Below are 20,957 nucleotides of genomic sequence, written 5' to 3' on the forward strand. Positions count from 1 at the left end.
GAAGCTTCCCTACCTCCAGACTATACTTACTAGAAAAACCCTGGTCTCTCTCAATTTCTCAATCTCTTTTTTTTGGGGGGGGGGTCTGTTTGCTTAATGATGTTTTCCCCCACATCTGGCAAGCACAGGGCTGTTAAATGGCCAGCCTATCTATTTTTCATACAACTGACTCAGGAAGCTATACACTTACAAAAATGTTTAAAGCTTCCAATGTCCCTACAATGGCTGTGCTTCACACAATGAAAACTTCACAATAATTTCTTTTATTGCTTTATTTTTCGCTCAAAATTTAGTAACTGGACTGGGTGAAGCCCGCATATAAATACATAACTTTATGTAGCTTGGCTGCAAAGGCTGTAGCTGAAAAGGATATAATCCTGTTTTCTCTGAACTCAATTATTTGAGAATGATGGTTTGATAAATTCTACAACAGTCTTCTCATCTTTTTATTACATTCAAGGGTATAATTTAACCCTTGAACTACACTCCTGTGCTACACCCCAAGATATAGGATAAGACTGTCAGAAATAATGTATTTGGCTTCCTTGGGAATATTTTGTTGGTCTTTAAAAGAGGAAGAATAATTATGCCAGAATCTAAAGGTCAACACAGGCATCTCAGCCATCCCCTTCTAGTGCAGCCCTAGTATACTCTTGTGCTCCTGGATGTTGACCAAGAATCTTCCAGAATCCCATTCAAATAGATGCACATGGCTAATGCACATAATTAAAATCAGCTATCCCTCTGGATGAAAGTGGAAGTGCTTTTTAAATGTGTATGAATTCTGATCTAAAATAAGAAATCCACTGCAGAATTTATCTAACTCAGACTCACAGCTAAGACTAAAGTGCCAAAGAAACATTCTTGCAACCCAAATGAATTTAAGTAGATGTCATGGCTAATTGGATCCTCAGATTGCTAAAAAAGACCATTATTTGTAAAAGAGGGGACGTTAAAATGTTTAAAAAAACAAAAAACCAAGAAATATTAAAGTACTGAAGAGAAATAAAGCAAAGGAGACATTCTTGAAGGAAAAAATGGGTATATTGAAGCCATGCTACTACACAGTTCTAGATATGATCATTGAGAAAGGAAAAGCACTACTAATAATGATGGAAGTAAAGTTAAAGTTTGCTCCAAATTTCAAGAATATGATTATGTAGTTTAATCTAACTTGTGCCTGTTAACAATTGTGGTCCATTCTCCAGTAACCTCTCTGCTGAGTGGCCATTTGGGATGCAAATACTACAAAAACAGAGAGCTAAACAGAGTTTTGTTACTGCATAATACAAGTGGATTAATCATCATAAGGCTTTTAAACCCATTTCAATTCAGTGGTTGTAACCAGCTCACCATCACTAGATTTCAGATATCATGAGGAGACCCTACTGTTCAAAGGCTGGTGGAAAGAAAAGATATGGCTATTAGCCAGCCTCTTCCTGCTCTGTACATGCCATTTATTAATTGGGGAGCAAAAATTCATCTTTTGTTACAGCGTTAAAATGTAACTCAGTTCTTGGAATAAGTAACCTACAAATTTAAAATAAAATCTAAAGCATTGTCAATGCATTGCAAATTATAAAATCATTTTGATATTTGGATAATTGGATAATTGGACACAGAATACTCCACCTTCCTTATAAAGCTCCTTTTACAAGGCTAAATGACAAACTAAAAAAAATTCAAAAATGTAGAAAGACTTCAGTATGACAGTTACATTATCATTTTAGCACCATGCATCATCTACCCGTCATGCTATTCTAGTTCAGAGAAGGTGAAGGCATGACCCAAGTTCACTGGTTGTCTCAGTGCACTTACCTGCTATAGGGATCCCTCCTAGACCTGTGCTGTGTTGTGGTGGGAGGTTCAAGTCCAAGAAATTACTATTTGAAGGGGGATTTGCTGTGTGGTTCAAGTGCATGATGTTATTGCGTGGGAAGGCCATCCATGGATAGCGAGCTGCTGGGCCTGGAAAACTGAAGGAGTTGTAAACTGCTCGATGTTGTTGAAACTGTGGGAACCTCTGTGGCAAGACTGAAAATGTGCTATTGAGAGAGTTGGCATTTGCGGGTGCAGCAGGATGCAGAAATCCAGAGCCTGACCCTTTGGCGGTTGTAGTGTGTGGGGAAGGGTTCTGAAGAGACGTGGGCGAGAGGGAGGGTTGGTCTTGGACCGACAGTTCCTTCTCGATCAGGTCTGCTAAGGCTTTGCGGGTGATATCAAAGGGATCAAACCCCAAGTCATCTTCTTGCTGTTTAGAAGAACCAAATCCAAATGCCGCTTGCCAGTCTGTAGAGGAGGATACTGGGATGGTTTCTGTGGAATGAAAGTAAATCTGAATAGCATATTTTAATGTGGAACTCAGTCGTATCAAAATATCAACTTATTAGCCTTTCATTTAATTTCTTACCCCTTTACCTCTAAGGCATTTACTATTTAGATTAGGGCTCAAAACCATTATTTTTGTTTTGTAAACCCAAAACAAAGACTGCTTCATGTTATGTCAAGGGTATACATATAAAACATTGATACAATACTAAACCCACTTATTGGAAAATAAGCACCACTGAACCTTGTGATTTGTTTCTGAGTAAAATGCATAGGCTTGTACTGTAAATATGCACATTTAGAAACTTACGCAGACCTGAACAGAGGTACTGAAATGGGTTTGACTGTGACTTCCCACTTTGTACATATATTTGCTGATGCATATGAGTAAAAGGGATTCTAGACAGATTAAATGGTAAATTACCACATTTCTCTTCATTATGAAAACAGGCTATACTAAATGTATTTATTTTTATATTAGCCAAAATAAAAACTATTTAATCCATTCTGAGGGAGGAATCAGTATTGTTTCAGTTCTAGCTGCTTGTCTTTGGGTTGGTTCCAAGATCTTCGGGTGGAAGGAAACTCATGGAAGGCAAATGTTCAGCTATATGTTTTTCCCCCCACTTGCATTTGAAGTGGCCAGCAACCGTTAACACTTATGCCAGAATAAATCTGTTAGTCCTTAAGGGGTCACAAGACTGTTTTTGCTGCCACAAAATAACACAGCCACTCCTCTGAAAATTTTCAAGAACTGTAACTGATCCTGTATTTGCAACTTTCACAATTCCTCTACATTGCAGTTCACCTGTGCACCCCAAAAACAGCTCAAGGGAGATAGAAGACTCTCCAGAGATGGGACCTGCGGTAGGAACAGTGAAATTCTCAAAAAAAAAAAAAAAAAAAAAAAGAGCTTCTTGCGCTTCTCAGAATCCAACCCTTTAAGTTTCACTTCCAGCTTCTACAACATATGCAGCTATGCTACTTAAGTGTAGGAATATACTGTTTTTGTTACATACATTGTTTGCTAGAGGCTTAAGAATTCTAAAAATGTCCTGCATAAAAAGACATAACTCCTCAGTGTACAGGAGAGCTGATTGATTACCAGTGAAGAGATATGTAGTATATAAGCTAAATAAGCCTGTTCACAATCTGAAGCAAAATGTTCAGCTTAATTTTAGAATCAATGACTCCTTACAGGCAAGCCCAAAAAATGAGAAATGTCAGTCTGAACAAGCACACTTAACTGATTTTGAGCAAAGAATCTGCATTTCTTAAACAGTTTATCAAAACCTATGGAGAAGGTATGGCAGTTCGTCAAGAAAGCCTTTGCAGAAAAATGACCAGAGTCCTTAATAAGGGTTTGTGACATTATGTTTACAAGTACTTTAAGTTAAAAGTCATGTAATGTATTATTCCATAGTCTTATTTCACAGTATAATATATGCAATGCTTCAATAATAATTACAAGATTCTAAATACCTGATGTGAAGAGGCTTTGTGGCTCTGGTGCCATGGGCCAGTCATTGGAAGTCTGTGGGGAGCTGGGAAATGGGGGAAGTCCACTTGGAATAGGGTTGGGGTGCCGGAAGTTGTCCGAGAAGAGGGACTGCGACTCTGTTATAGCCCCTTCAAAAGGAGACCGTGCACTGTGATTGGATGAACTGATGGGGATGACTGAATTGGATTTTGATAACCCAGGTGGTGGTGAAGGTGTGTCACTATTTGATATCTGAGAGGAAAAATCAAGACAAAATAAGTTTTCTCAAGAGTATGGTTCAATAGTACCGCTTAAAGGTCTTAGACCAGTGATGGAAAACCTTTTTTGGAGACTTAGTGCCCAAACTGCAACCCAAAGCCCACTTCTTTATCACAAAGTGCCAACACTGCAATAAAACCTGAAAACTGAGGTTTTAGTTTAGAAAAAACAACTCACAGCCAGTCCAAGCAAATGTAGTTATATCCCTGGCAGCACATTGACCAGCCATGCGAAAGCTCGGACAAGTCACGGCTAATGAATTGCGGCTCGTGATGTCATTACCTGGTGCCGCTATTCTTTTCTCAGCATGCGCATGGCCCCTATGTGCGCTGTTATACAATGCTTGGCTGCTGGGGCGATGCTGGCGCGACTTGGCTCATGTGCCGACAGACACGTGCCAAAGGTTCACCACCACTGCCCCAACCATGCCCTGGTGCACACCCCTAACCCTAATACGGGGCGAAAGTTCCATTGAAAATAGGACAATTTTGAAAAAGCCTTCCTTGAGTAGCTTTTTCTGCACAGCTCATCATTTCTGCCCATTCTAAACACATTCCAACCATCAGAATCATGCCAGGACTCCTCATTTTTCTAACCCTAATGCAGTGATGGTGAACCTTTTAGAGACCGAGTGCCGGAACTGCAACCCAAAACCCACTTATTTATCGCAAAGTGCCAACACTGCAATAAAACCTGAAAACTGAGGTTTTAGTTTAGAAAAAAACAACTCACAGCCAGTGCAAGTAAATATATTTATATCCTTGGTGGCGCACTGATCGGCCATGTGAAAGCTCGGATGAGTCACAGTTAATGAGTCATGGCTTATGACATCATCACCTGGCGCTGCCATCCCTTTCCAAGCATGTGCATGGCCCCTATGTGCGCTGCTATCTGATGCTCGGCTGCTGGGGCAATGCTGGGCCAACTTGGCTCATGTGCCAACAGAGAGGGCTCTGTGTGCCCACTGCAACCTGTGTGCCATAGGTTCACCGCCACTGTCTTAGACCAACAGTTAATAAGCATCATATAGTCAACACAATGTTTCATTTCATTTTAGGTACTATTCGGCAGTTGCAAAAGAAGTGTAGGTTTTTATTATAACAAGCTATCTTATATAGCCGACAGCTTAGGGCTTAACCTTGACCATACTGCACCATGTACTAGCTTTGTTGAAAATACAGTATTTGCACTTGAGAAGTGTTAAAAAGCACTGGTTCTCAGACTCTTACCTGTTGTGAATTATCACAGTTTCCTATACTGAGAGAATCTGATGGCTTGTCACCAGGGCTGGAGAAAAAGAAAAACATTTAGGCAAATGCAAAATATGCATCAAAACATCAATTTGATGGTTTGAACTCTAAGAATTAATGTTAAAGTACCTGAACTAGTTTATGGAAATTAAAGACCTTTAGGGTGCAATCCTATGGCCACTAGATGCTGTCCAGACAGTCACAAGAAAGGCTGGAGTTCCAGCTTCAATCTTGTTCCAAAGTTGGAGATGGAACTCCAGAGGCAGAGCAGCTTCCCTCCACCCTCATTGCTCATGTGGTTCTTTTCACAGTGGCTTAAGCTTCAAGTGTAGAATGGGGGTGGGGGGCAGTGCCTCAGCCTCTCCTCATAAGCACTTAACAGCAAAAATTAAACATTTAAGTGCTCTGAATGGTGGGGGGAAGATCAAGGTAATCCTCATCATGCTCCTTCAACCCTCTACTGGATGCCCATAATTGGAGCATTACGGGCTGCCACACTGGATGGCACCTTTAATCTATCACAAGTTTACTACATATATTATCCATTTAATTGTGGCTTAATGAAAGCCTTGGATATGAAAGTTCCTGCTCTTGACTGCATAAAAACCAAACTGTACGCATCCCAACTCTTATCAAACCCGGTATTTGTATTCTACCCTTCATCTGAAAAGCTTCCTGAGTGGTTTACAGATCAGCAGCAATTAAAAAATACGACAATCCTCCTTAGGCTTGCAATCTTAGTGTTTGAGACTGATGGAAGCCAGAAAACTGCCATGCGCAGGTTAAGTATACCAAGTTTGGGGAATGGGGAGAGAAAGGAAGATGAGCAAAGAGGGAGAAAGAACAAAGGTAGAAGAGCAAGCTAAGCCTCTATGAACAATCTACCACAGCAGAAAAAGGCTTTTTCTTCCATGTCATTTCTGTTTCTAGACAGTGTGAAACAGAAATGACACAGTCTTAGTCACTTAAATACAACAGAGGAAATGAAATTCTAGCCACTAATGAATCCAACTCACCTGTCAGAGAAAATTAGAAAAACATCACAAGAGAGCCAGGAAAGAGGAAGAACAAGACAAGAACTGAGATGAGACAGTAAGACAGAGAACTATGGGAAGAATGGGTTAAGGAAAGATTGGTAATGCTAGGAAAGATACAAGATCAAGTGCTTTTGGAAACCAAGGGCCTAAAAGGGATCAAACTAGACATGCATAATGGAATGGATATTTCAGGCTGGGCTCAAGCTGCAAATTACGTCCACACAGAGCTATGTCTATAATTCTAAGTAAAGTTACAATTTGAGACATTAAGAGAAATCAGGATACCATGGCAGTTCAACTGAAGTATGTATGGTATATTGTTACCATCTTGTTTACAAACTAAATAGCAGATGAAGCAGCAATAAATTGGATATGTACTGATGAAAGACAAATGCAAGTATTCGGAGAATGTCACACTGCTTTCTTTGTGACTTGAAGATAACATTGTAAAGTCACTAAAGACAGATCTTGGACATAGAGTAGCACAAATGCATCCTATTATCCCTTTATCTAAATGCAATATAACCTGCAAAATGTGTTCAGTCAGTGGTTTACTTGTAATGAGGAAAGGGATCTTGCTATCAAGATCCCTTGGAGTTGGAGCTGGTCTCTATCAGCAATGACAGAGGAAGTAATTGGATTTAGAAATACTTATGCAGTAGGCCTGGACATATTGCAATCTAAACACTAATAAAAGCCTTAGGATTTTGCTATAATCTCTGATACGGACATGTTAAATAAGCTGGTCACTCCCCTGGTTTACAAAAACTATTTTGAGAAAGAGAATCTGTCTCCATCTTCCAGGAACTTAAAAGAATTCTAACTTCAATAAGCTTAAGAAAAGGATACCTGATAAACATAACTATGGGCAGGCCTACCTTTAAATACCAATTAAGAGAGAAGAATGTGAAGATACTTGCATGCACTACAAGCATCTTCACATTGTAATATGCCAAATTTAGCTAGGACTTCTAAAAGAGAACCTTCTCCTAATTCAAAGTCATAACACAAGTGCATTCATGACACAATGAAAAAAAATGTTCCAGATGCTTATGAAACCAATACAACACATGAGCTAACAGGAACTGACGGTACAGAGTGCTCTGTTTAAGCCACTGTATATTTGCACAGTTAGAACTCATTATATATAAATATGTATGTATGTATCTATATTTGCACTTTAACAAACTTTTAAAAAACACACACTGGCTGATGTTATCAGTGCAGATTTTAGTTTTGGTTTTTTAACGGAGTTTGGACAAGAAGAGAGAAACTTATACTTCTCTATAAGTAAGCTACTTCTTTGCATTTACTTAGAACAAATCAAGCTTATTTAGAAGAACATATCTCTATAAACTGCTAGTAAGAAGGTCTGCAGAAGTAAACTGTACTGTTTTATTGTTTTTATGAATATTGGTTTTAATCTTTTAAGCCATCCTGAGACACGATAGTGAAGGATGGCATATAAATGTTTTAAATAAATAAACAAACAAGATTCAACAGCTCACATAAACTTGGGTTTTCAATAGCTCTACAACAACATGGCCCATTTCCCCCTTTCAAAATTTCTGACATATAGTACAATGAATTCTAAGATCATACAAATTCAACTCCACCAAAGTTACAAAAGTATAAAATGGGAGTTTTACATAAGACAGTTTAATATATATATTTTGAATTATAATTAGTAACCAGATGAATTCTCATTAACCAATATTATTTCCTACTTAGAGATGGAGCTGGCTATTTTGATAGCGAATTAGATCTGTTCACTCACTACTACAATTTAATCCACAGTGAGCATATCTTGGACTCTCTTCAGACCTTTCCTTACAGGTAATTATAGATGTGGTCTCAATAAAATCAGGATTTTATAAGGTAAATGTGCAAAGGTGTGACTGAGTGCTTGGGATGCTAGAAGAGGTACTCAAGAATCAAATATCAGTGTTAAATATGTGTTAATATTCTCTTAAGGTTCACCACCCTTTTTGAATGTATTTTCCCTTTCATCTGAGGATGTAAGATCAATAAGAATCTTACATATTTCCTTCAATTCAGTCTAGTTTCTTCAATTATTATTGAAAATATTTGTTTACATTTGCTACTTTAAAATAAAACTTTCTTTAATAAGTAGGTTTAGAAATCCTCACATAACAAATATAATTGGCAGTATAATTGTAATATAAATTTTGCTTCTTTTCTTTTGCTGAATCTTTAAATACCAAATCAGATTCAAACACCTTTGTTTCTTTACTTATATGTTAACGAGAGAGACAAAGAGTTGAACCAAAGAATAAAGGATAGATTAGCTAAATCATTCACTGGGTTTGTCCCAGTCCTTGAGTGTGAATAAGGAGAATTGCTTCCAGCTTCTAACAATGAGAAGTGTAAAATATGATACTGAATAAAGCTAAGGCCTTCAGACCCATACTGGTCCTTCCCAAACTCTTTCTACAATTAAGTATAATTTCAAGATAGCAAACAGGTGAAGTCTATAGAGCAAGAAGTGAATTGATACTATAGCACTGAATATATTAAGAGAAGCAGGAAAGCACAACAAGTATTACACAAGAATTAAAATGTGTCTAATTTTTTTTTTAAATAAACTTAAAGAAGAACAAAATCAGAAATCTAATGTCCACTATGCTGCATGTCTAGGGTTTGCAGCTTTCGTCAGAAATTCCACTCTTTCAAACTGTACTGACAAAGGAAAAGAAAACAGACCCACTTGCAACATTATAAACTGGTAGCTTGGAAGAGATACATACAAGTTGTTTCAATTTATGTATACTCTATATAGTTAAAGAAGACTGATGAAAAACTAGATCAAGCAGAATATATTATTTCTATATGTCACAAATAATATCACATCCTTAATTAAAATATTTTATTATCTGTTCATATACAATGTTCAAGTATTATTTTAATATCTCATTTTAATATAAATTCTGCAGTCTTTCAATTCTTCCATCAGAGGAAAAGCTGTTTAGCAGATGGTTGCCCAAATGTTCAAACCCCTATGTTCTATACAACTAAAAAGAGACTCAAGTCTGAAGACCAGTGAAAAAATATCTCTGAAAATCCAGAAAACTGATTAGACTTATGACCATTTAAATGAAGTGTTGAATATATTTTGAAAAGTATTGTACCAATCCATCTCAAGAATAAAACTAACCACAAGACTGGAATCCAGAGAGCCTTGTGAAAGAGTAAAGTGCTTCCACTCATAACGAAGAGATTACTGATTTTTCTTTCCGACTATAGCCTTTTTATACCTTGTTGAGCCCTACTCTGATAGGCTTGATTTTATGACCTTCAGGAACAGCAGGACAATTGTCAGAAAAGAAAGAGACTGCAGTGAAGGCAGGGTAAAAAAGCCTTATTCTATGAGTGAACTTTGGGATCCTGGATAATTTAATCTGCTCTAGACACATAGAACATCCTTGAAACATAGTCCTTATGTCCATACCTGGAATACAAACAAGAACCTAGCAAATGTTTGGCTCCTTGAAGTGTTTCAACAATGTCATATTCATCTACAATGGAAAATGTAAAGCAGACCACTTGCTTCTGAGCAGGATTATATTAAAGCATGGTCATAGGATGTTTGGTCAAATGAACAAAGGTCCTTCAATCAGAATTGTACTTCCAGAAGTGTTCAAACTTCATCACTAGAGATCAACACAGACAGAAGTGATTGTTCAATGCAAGAGGACAAAGTATTTGTCTAGTTATACTTTCTACTGAATTTTTAGGTCTGGATCATGCATTATTGATGCAGTGCATGATGAAGCAATCTTCCCATGGTCAGATTGCTCAGAACACTAGCAATATCTGAATGGGAAACATCTAAGTAACTTACACGTTTGCTTTCCTCTACAACCTAGGGCACTACACCCTATGAAAGAAGTTTCACCAATTCAGACAAACTTTAAATAGACCTTAAGAGTTTTCCCAATTCAGAAGCATAATAGAAAGCAGCTCAGAAATGCTATACAATATTTACAGGTAAAAAGCTCTATGATGATAGCTGTAATGCAAGAGATTCCTTGCTGTATTAAACACGAATCATTAGGAAAGGGAAAGGCCGATGCAAATCAGCCCAGTGGCATATTTGTATAATACTAACATAATCTGGGTGAAGAGCAGAAAGGATTCAGATTTGCCATTCCAGTTCAAAGCTTTCAACCAGTCAACTAAAGGCCTCCTAAAAATCAGAGTTCCTACTATGTTGCATTTTTCTTGAAGAGCACTACAAGTAGTTCGCTGAAAAATATGTGCTTTGCTAGAACACCGACCCAGAAGGCAACTGTTTAAAAATATTTTGGCCTGTCAGCAACCCTTACCTTTCATCAACACCTGTTCATTCTCCTGAACAAAGCACCCCACCCCAAATAGGTTTAGGCAGCACTGAGTGATTCAGGCCAACCTTTTTAATTTGAAACCTTATGAGAATTTGAATCCAGCTCTCCTGACAGAGGCTAGAGAAGCATCCCTCCACATCAGTGAGAGAGAGAGAAAGCTAACTAAAGTATAAAAGGCAGCACAATTACCCGAAATCTGAATCTGGACCATCTGGAGTCATGTGTTCTGGGTCTGTGCCATTTTCTAAAATAGGAGGCGTTTTCCTGTGTTCCATTGTTAAGCCGTTGACTGATTTACTTGAACTCTGTAATGATGGCCAGGCATCTTTGTTATTACTGTTGGGTCTGGAAAGAGGTGAAAGTAAAAGAGAGTTCAAGTTATGGAAAAAGTCTTAAATTGAAACACTGGGGAAATTTTTCCTCATGCCACAAATGGCACAGAGGAATAAAGTGGTCTTCAACCACAAAATTTTAGTGTCTGCAGTTAAGGCTTTTGGACTATATATATTCCACCAGATGATTTATACTTATATCTGTGCATTTGTTAAAATTTTAGGTGAATCTGACCACCAGGATATAAGATTCTGAAAGCCTTCACTTCATTCAACTGTTCTATGAACATTGTTACCCCTGTCATCCAGTTGATGTGTGATATTCCTGAAGTATCCTTAAGAAATTTGCTATGAAGTTTGCATAATACCTCAAAAATGTAACTCTATGCCAGTTCTATTACAACTAAGGTCACCTATATTACCTAACCCTTGTTGCTTTCTCCGAAAATGTTTCAAAAAAGAAAAACAACAACATAAACACTGTTAACTATTCTTCTGGTGTAAAAGCCTGAATAAAAGAATACTGATACAGCAAATTACATCTTGTAAGTAGATACCTATGCTGCTTTTTATATGTATATATGTTTGCGTGTATCTAATACCCAAGATAATTATGGAAGTCCCTTTCTACTCACTGCTCCCTTTGTTTCAGAAAGCATAATCTCTACAAAGAATGGAAGATATTTAAGAATATAAGTTGGATACATTAAGAGATGCATGGCACATTCTATACCATTTTGAAAGCAGATCTCTCATACTGCCCTTCATACCTTGCAATGCAACAAAGTGATGAGATCTCAAAACAGAGATGGAAGAAAAAGATGTACAAAAGACTGATTCCTAAAACCAAGCAAACCCTTGCAAACCAAAGGAGGAAAAAACTTGTATTTTTAAATTTTCTGGTGAATTTATATTGCTTAACCATGAATTTGTGACTACATAAGTCAGTCAATGCAAGAGGGTAAGTATGGTACCACTGTCAGTCCTATTTGCTTAACTGAAAATGGCATTATCTCATGCAATTGTTAACTGCATTCTGATTCTGCTTTAAATGCCATAAACATACGACATATTCTACTTAAATCTAATATAACTTGATAACTGAATTATTTATTTCCGTATAACCATTTAAAGTAACTATCCATCAAACTCTCTGTGAAACCAAGAAGTAGTGAGAATTCCAGCCTTTTCCTATGGACCAATGGAAGATAGCTTCTATGGAGAGTTCCATAAAATAGCAAGCATGAAAAAGAATGGTTTCATGACATATTCTTTGATAGCAGTACATTTTCTATTCCAAGTGCAGACATTTTCCATTTAGATGTCACTTGTTCAATGAAAAAAGCTGAACTCTGTAATAATGGTGTTTTGCTAAAAGCATGCCAAATAGATGAGAGAACAGCAGGAACACTGAAAGTTAAGCTGGCTGGGATCTTACAAAGTATATCCATGGAGATATGAAAGACCAAGGTAATAAAGCAAATTCAGGAAACACTCATGAGTAGGAGATGAACCAAGCCTCACTCTGTTTTGTGGGTGGGATAAAGTGGCCATGCATGCCCAGTCCAACGGTGATCATTTAAGACATCCCCCTAGCCCTTTTATAAGAATAGTCATGAGGCTGGCGAGAGCCAACCTTGCTGCCATTTCAGAATACACTGCTCACTTTCCATTTCTTCTCTCTTATGGTGATACTCAATCAGGTCCCAGACCACTCTGTTCAGATAGCTATCTTAAAAAACCTCAGCTGAATTTTGCATGATATTGCATTGTTCCAACAGTATGTCTCTCTCAAAGCAGACACAGGCCCAATAGCCTCAGTATAGCAAGACATGATTACCTAAAAGAGATGCTCAAATGACAAAACTGAACTGATGCCCTGCACACATAAGAGTCAAGATATCTTCAAGGGTAGAAGGAGAAGGAAAACCTACAAACTTTTTGATTTGGATTCTGCTAGTAAAATTCTGCTTTTATAAATATCTCTTCATTTCCTTTAGGAGATAATGCTGATCCACAATTTTTTAGCATTGAAAAAATGTATGAAAGTTTAGGATCTTGAGAAGGTTGCTCTTGAAAAATATCCCTTCTAAGGAGACCTCTAAAAAGAATTTATTCCTGGCCAACATTCATTCACTGATGTTTGCAGATAAATTAATTTCAGTTCAGTTTCTCTTTTACTTCATGGATGACAACATTTAGCTGCAGGTGATGGCAGTCTGACAACCATTTTAATTTCAGATATATCTTGCAAGAGCAAACTTACTTTGGTTTAAATCTTAGTGTTGCTTTGGTCAACCAGTATAGCACTTCCAAAAATAAGCCATTACTGTAATGGGATAAATCTAGCTCAAAAATGCAACTCAGTCACATCTTCTTAAATAAGCATATGACCGTATGTCAGCCTGTCAAATTCTTCACCCTACTTATTAGCAACCAACATACTGAAACACAATGGGCATGATTCAGATAAGTTTTGCATTAAGATTAACTTTATGATTCGGCTGAACCCTTTGTGATAGTCTCATCTTTTGTTAAGGTTGAACCAGTGTTTATATTAATGTAATTCAACACTTTAAATGAGTATGTTTCATATTTTGCACTTACAATTTAATGACAGATCCTATTATGCAACAATAGATGCTGCACTAATCAGAACATCTGCTGAAACTTAAATGAACTGAGATTATACCACCAATTCTTATCAGTGTGGACAGAAGTGCCAAGATGTTCTGATATGCACATGCGTATAGAAGAAGCAACTTTCCTTAAATCCATTCACAGATGTTTGAGAGTGTTACATATACCTGTATGCAAGGAGAAGATGATGTGTGTGCTAGCTTAAGCAATAAGGTGCTGAAGCAGAGTACTGACAGAGAAGAAGAGTGGGGATGGCTGACGAAAACTAAAAAGCACGGCAGAGAACCGGTACTTACACATCATACCTCTGTAGTGAAGTCACTTTGTTCTTGTTCTTGTCAACTGCATTTGTAGACAGCTGGAGGAAGTTGGGGTTTAACTTGTACAGTTCTTGAAGTAACTTCTGTTCATATTCCTGATGCTTGCCGGCCTGCAGAAAAAAAGACGTTATAATCTAACATAACCTAGTAATTTAAGGCGAATGCTTCATTTTGTAGCAAATTAGTTTCTCCAATCAAATAATGTAAGTTTCAAATTCAAAGGGCCATCTGTGCAATAAAAAAAATTTAAGATGTTCTACTTTATGTTCCTCAAAATCACTAGACTCTGACAACTATACTACCCTCTTATAAAAATGTCATGATCACCAATCGAACTGAATGCGCCCCTCAGTGGAATTTATGGCAATGATCACATTTCATATGTGAACTCCAAACTGCCCATTTCAGTTACTAAAGGAAGCTACTCACAAGTTGAAGTACAATGAGTTAAGTCTTAAAGCTGTAGCTATGTTATAATTTAACTCACTAAACTAGTGTTCAAGTCAACATAGACATGCTCTAGAGATTATTTTGGTTTGCAAATATGATGAAGTAATCCTTTAAAGCAATTATCTGTTAATTCATCTGTGTTTGATGAGTGGTAAAAACAGATACTAAAAAATAACATCCAATGAGTAGGACATAGCCTTGTATCACTTAACAGTTCTATCACAGGAAGCAAGGGCTCCACAAACACACGGTGCTGACAACGTTGTAAAATATACTTTCCTGTATTATAGAAATAAAATAGGCAGAAAGCCCAGGTTAAGAGGATGACGGCTCAAAGCATTCCTGTTTACTTATGTTCCCTAAAGAGCTGACAACTCTGTCTACGAGAAGTGAGAGTAAGAAAACTTCACAGAAGATGGAAGATAACAGGTTGTCATAGGAAAAAAATCCTTTAGGCACACTCAGAATCTGTACAGAAACTAAAGGAAGGTTTTGAGCCTGAGTAGGACGTTTTACAGTGGGAAATAAATTAGCAAACCATCATCCACCATAGGTCTATGTAGGGGAGGCAGTTCAAGCATAGATACAATGCTTAAAACAAAGGAATGAAATTGAGCAGGATGGTCTAGATTTTCAGTAGTACCAAAAGCACAGATTGTGAGCACTTAGCAGAATAAGAGGTTCAAATGGAGGGTTTGTGTACATATGCAAAACAACACTTTCAACTGGGATGCATCCCACATGGCATAAGACATAAGATCTTGGAAGAAGAATTTTCTGTATTATCTAGTTTCTATACAAACATCAATCACAAGTAAACAACTTGTCTATCCTGGTGACCGTCCTCAGTGATGCAGCTCTGCAAAGCTGGAAAATAACTGAGCAGAAAGATGGTTGTCCCACCTCTCAGAGCACTGAAACACCAGAGTTCTCCACCCAAGAAGATGGGTTAAGAATGCCAGATCCTTGTCTAGAATGAGGAAATACCATGTACCATGGACTATACTATGTATAGACACAGAAGTCAACCATGGAACGGCACAGAAACCAAGAACAGCCATCTCAACTTTTGATACTACATTAGGCCATAAGGAAAACCCATTTTAAGGATCCTTGGGTGTCTAAAGTGACTTTAATTTATAATTATTTGCTCATTTCAGTACACAGATGAGCTTCTTATAAGCCTTAAAAAAGACTAACTTAAATTCAGAATGGTTTTATATTGTACTGGTATCTCTAACTTCAATCCATTTGAAATGAACAGCAACACAGCTGGTTTAATATATTTGGCTAATAATGCAAAGGAACCTATAGGTTTCTTTCAATCAAAATGTCCAGTTTTGACTGAAACTGTTACAGTAATTTAAAGTCTGTTTGACGATCAGCATCTGAGACATGAGAAAAGTACAAGAAGTGGTACAGGTTTCAACACACCTACCTGCATCTCTTCTTTTGTGAAACTGGCTGCTTCATCTCCTAGTTCATGTAGATACATACAGTCTGGTTTCGGACACTGCATGTTCTTCAGAAAGTAACTGCAATATTTTGTGGTACCTAAAGATGCCTAATGCAAAACAACCTATGTCAGGAACTACAAAGCCCATACAATACATATTGTAAAAGTTAATTTTAAAATTCCATTTTTAATATCACAGTGCTCAACTACATACACAGGTTACATCCAAGAAGTGAAATACACAATCCTGGAATATTACAGTATATGACTTTTATCCTATACAGTTCCACATACTTTCAAGGTATCTATTAAGAAATATTACCTTAAGTGTTCTTCCATCTACCACCACATTATTGACACACTGTATGGCTCTGAGTGCATCTTCTGACCGGATGTAGGTTACATATGCACTTGCACTTGGGCCCTAGGTTTTTAGAAAAGGTTAGGTTACAAGCTAGTTGTTTAACTATTTTAAAATTTTCTAATAGTCAATGCTACATTATATATTAATTTTAAGAGATCTAGAAAAATCCCTCTATAACTTGTTCTTTATGTATGTGCAGTAATTACAACTGCAAGGTTTGATCACTCAGTTACAGTGAACTGTTTACAAAGAAGACCCTAATTTATCAGACAGCAGAGTTTAAAAAGTAAACTTTGTTGTAATACAAGTACTTCCAAAAATGTCAGTGTCCAAGCACTATCCAAGCACCTTTCCCTTTACCCTTGCACACAGAAGAAATATAACCATTAAAACTGTGTCCATTGCTACCTCAGTGCAAAACCTAAAAACAAATTATATACACAGCTCTTCCTCTCTAATTTAGGAAAATATCTGTAAAAATGCAAACCTCGTTATTAAATATCTAAGAATGCTCATCATGCAATTAGATCCCTTTGTTTCCTTACAATGACATTTACATTTTACCTGGTCTTGGCTCCTCTACTCACTTTGGAGCCAACTGTTCAAAGTAACAGACATCTTTCCTACTATCAAATTTGAGACAAGAGTGAATCTAAGCATTGTTATAGACTACAATCAACGGAGACAGCTTGACTGAGTCACAATATACACCTAAAAGTCAAAGCAACCATGTATTTTGCAGGAAAAAAGATGTCTAGTATATTGACAACAAAGTAGCTGTGGCAAATCACTGATCAGGAACACACATCTGAACAAATATAAATGGATAGAACTAAAGAGGTCTCACAGGATTATATTCAATATTACGGTAACCTAAGCTCCATTCATTTCAATAGTTATACCCTAAATATCTAACAATGGATGCAACCCACTATAAATAGAACAAATTAGAGAAGTTGGAGAACTTCAGTTCAAGACATGTTCTATAAATAGCAATGTTTCAGAAAAATAATTACCAAAAATACGGTTTACGTTACATGATGCCCTTAATTTGAATATATTGTGATTACAATCATCATTTTTGTTCACTGATAACTATTTTGGGCTATAGGATTCATTGGACCCTGCTAATTAATGCAGTCTAAGTTAAAGTATTGTTTGAATTTGGTTTTTTTTTTTCCCGGTAGACAGACATTTAGTTGCCTATATTCCACAGAAACTGAAGGAGTCCACCTCTTGGCCAGTTCAAGCGGAAGATGCAAATATCTTACCTGTGAGCCTGCATATGATGTACTGTTGTTGATGACCACTTTGTGTATTTTACCAAATTTCCCAAAATATTCTGGCCTTTTCAAAACCTGTATAGATTATTAATTTAACAAATATTAAAAAAATCATAAGCATTTCAGGCAAAACATACAATTTAAAAAAACAATTCTACTTTCACTATTTTTACTGGTTTTGAAACATCTTTAAGTGAAACAGATAGTCTATTCTAAAAAAAAGTAATTTAGAATTTACACTAAGACTATGGCAAAGGGCAAATCAAGGCAAGCATCTACAGATATTATATTTTTCTAGATATTGAAGAGTAGCATTATCATTTTAGCTGGCTCTTATCTAGGTCAATTCAGGTGGAAACCTATTTATCCAATGAATACTTCATATCAATTAGGGCAGCAATTAGCATTGGGAACATTTAAAGACCTAACTTCAGCTCTTGTCCCTCCTGACATCTGGGAATATCATGCACCTTCTTCTTAATATCTTTTGGCACAGAAGAGTCTTAGTCAGGTGCCTGAAAATAGGAAATGAATGGGTCTGATGAACTTCCTTGGTAAGGGCATTCCATAAGTTGGTACCCCCAACAAACTCCCCAGGGAGATGTGTCTGGTGCTGTCACTGTATACTTTTCAGAGCTTGATCTCCTGTCATTTCAATTGTTGAGCAGATGATATGATTTTATATTGGTTTTAATTCAGGTTATGATTGAGTGGTTACAGTGGAGCCATATTTTGTGTTGTGTATTATAATTTTCATTTTCCTTGTTAATTGTGGTTATTACCTTGTTGTTGTTATTACTATGGGTGTTATTGTTAAAGTGTGTTATGCTGTTAACTGTTCTGAGAGTGTTTGCTATAGAATGGCCTATAAAAACTTTAAGTAAAATAAAATGAATAAAATAAAAATATTTCCAGTGCTTTTGCAAACCTTTTCCAGTTTTGCCTACAACTTTCTTGAACTGTGGTGACCAGAACTGTACACAGTACTCAATATGTGAGAAGGCAGTTCTTAGGGTATTCAAACCATTTAGGGTTCCAAATGTAAGAACCAGCACCACTGAGCACAGAAAAGTCCGCGCAGATGGACACCACAGTAGTAATGAACTCCAGCTAACTAGTCTCAGACAATCTAGTGATATTATGTTGCACCTACTGAAGTTTCTGGGGTTTTATAAGTGCAGCCCCATTTAGTATGTTTTATTAATCTATGCTATAGCAGCCTTTAGATTGAATTACTATAGCCAGGACCAGGAAAGGTTCCAGAAAGTGCTTCAGCCAAAGCTGGCAGAAAGTGTTCTAGTTACCACCACTAGCAAAGCATTCAGAAGCTAAATCACATCAATGAACAATCCAATGCTGAGAAACTGCATCTTCACGGGGAGTGCAATCCCCTCCAAGAAAGGCTGTACACTTAACTTCAACTGCTCTCCACCCCTCTAAGCCAATAATATTCTGTGTTATCAGGATTAAGCTTATTTCTCCAGATCCAAGCCCCCATGGTCACCCAGACATCAGTTCAGGGTTTCCACTACTTCCTAAAATCTGTTGGAACTAAAAGACAAACAGCAGATTGCACAAATAAACAATCCATGGTTTAGGAGTGTATAGGAATGAGTGTGCTAGCTCCAGAGCGATCGTCTGTTTCTAGTGTGCAAAACAATTGAGAGACTCTCATGAGTTCTATCAAAGCACAGGCTCTAACTCTTGGTTGTTTCTCCCTCAACCATGTAGAGCTTCAGGTCTACATACCACAGAGAGTAACTCAGGGACAGGACGGCCCTGGACTGTTTTGCATACTGGAAGCAGGCGAGTGATCAGGTGTCACCATGTTTATGCACTCATGTACCCTCCCCAGCAACCCAAGATTAACCAACTATGAGTTATTTAATAATGAGCACTGGGTCAGTGATGCTATCAGTATACTGATATCAGCTCAATCCAGACCCTTAGGCAATTGAATCCAAGGGTTTCATGTGGACATTAAGCAGCATGTAGGTCAAGAAACATTCAGTAAGTAAGGGTTACGGAGCAGACTAATAATCTCCTAGGTTATGGAACATAGCCTCCAAGAAAGATTAAAATAAGTACTGTGTATTTCAGACCACTGCTTAGAGATGCAGATGAGTCAACCTGTCTGAACGGAGTTTGTATGGCAACCTTGGTGATAACAACAATGCACAGGATATGTTTGTTGGGTACAGAGAACACAGCTCTCTGTACAAGGGCTTACCTCTGGATCTGCTAGGCGCTGGGACAAGCCTACTACAAAGACAAGGTTCTTCTGTACAACCCGTACACTGGCGAGATGTTTACGATTTTCTGATATCTTCTGTTTTCTCTCATTTTGCTTCTGTTTCTTTTCATTTTTTATCCTTTGCAATTCTTCTTGAGAGAGTGGTTTATACACTGCTGGATCTTCTGGATATGGCTAATTTAAAAAAGAGTAAGTAGGTAAGTCTTGAAGAAATAGAATTGACTTTGCCAGGAAAACAACTGTGTTTGACTGAGCTTTAGGCAAGTGCAACTGGGCTCAAGAAAGCACATTCTCCCATCTCTCAACCTGGCAGCTGTTCACAGAAGATGCCTCTACCTGATCTTCAGGAATCCCATCTTCCCACTGCAGTACAAACCATTGCACTGAGCAAGCTCTACTGATCCCATGTCACATTTTGGGACACTCCTAAAGCTGAACCTAATACGTGGGCTTCTGTTGCTAGGAAAAAAAATGAATTAGTTCCACATAAACACATTAATACTTTCAGCAGTTCTGTTCCCTAAGTTAAACCTTTTCTGCTTATACAAATTACCATATTTGGTAATTATACCATTCAGTTGCAATCATTCCCATCAAGAACCAATTTTTAGAAGTGATCAGCTTTACCACTAAACCAAGAATTCTGAAGAAAAGGCTTCTCAGTTCTGTGATTGGTTTAGATTATGCAGATAATGGAATTTATCTTCATTTGTCTGGAATCTTGACAGGACAGGACAGGACAGGACAGGTCAATGGTGTGCAACAGTTGCACAGACACACAGAGAAAAATGTGGTATGTAAGAAGAGTAAAGAGGAGTGCAATCCTACCATATGGTCCCTGTACAGATGATATTTGGGGTTTATGGCAAAGGCACCTATTACCGAATTTTATTTTATTTTTGTATAATCAACAGTGCTAAATGTTTGTTCTTCATTTTTAACAGAAAGTTTGTAATTCTGTGATGCATGTAGCAGACTCAGCTGGATCACAATTTTCTTAACCAGCACTACCCTGCTTTTTGATGTCCATGGCTAAACCAATTACACATTTTCATTTTTTACAGAACCAACATCCACTGCAGTGCATATACAATCATCAATTAATATGGTGAGTTCAAAT

General features: G+C 37.4%; 1 protein-coding gene across 8 annotated transcripts in view; it reads right to left on the minus strand.

Annotated features, from left to right (window-relative positions):
• The window catches only part of CNOT4 (CCR4-NOT transcription complex subunit 4), a 53,793-nt gene that overhangs the window by 16,556 nt on the left and 16,280 nt on the right, over nt 1-20,957 (minus strand). For 3 of the 8 annotated variants that reach the window (XM_044454905.1, XM_044454906.1, XM_044454910.1), the window contains 9 exons: nt 19,814-20,011; nt 17,572-17,658; nt 16,259-16,360; nt 15,919-16,044; nt 14,007-14,140; nt 10,928-11,083; nt 5,317-5,374; nt 3,811-4,060; nt 1,819-2,316 (listed from right to left, as the gene is read on the minus strand). In XM_044454905.1, coding sequence (XP_044310840.1) covers nt 1,819-2,316; nt 3,811-4,060; nt 5,317-5,374; nt 10,928-11,083; nt 14,007-14,140; nt 15,919-16,044; nt 16,259-16,360; nt 17,572-17,658; nt 19,814-20,011 — 1,609 coding nt within the window. The remainder of the gene's footprint in view (nt 1-1,818; nt 2,317-3,810; nt 4,061-5,316; nt 5,375-10,927; nt 11,084-14,006; nt 14,141-15,918; nt 16,045-16,258; nt 16,361-17,571; nt 17,659-19,813; nt 20,012-20,957) is intronic. The other 5 variants (XM_044454909.1, XM_044454912.1, XM_044454908.1 and 2 more) reach the window with 3 other exon arrangements.

Source organism: Varanus komodoensis, unplaced genomic scaffold (assembly GCF_004798865.1).
Source record: "Varanus komodoensis strain SLA01 unplaced genomic scaffold, ASM479886v1 scaffold8, whole genome shotgun sequence".
Lineage (NCBI taxonomy): Eukaryota > Metazoa > Chordata > Lepidosauria > Squamata > Varanidae > Varanus > Varanus komodoensis.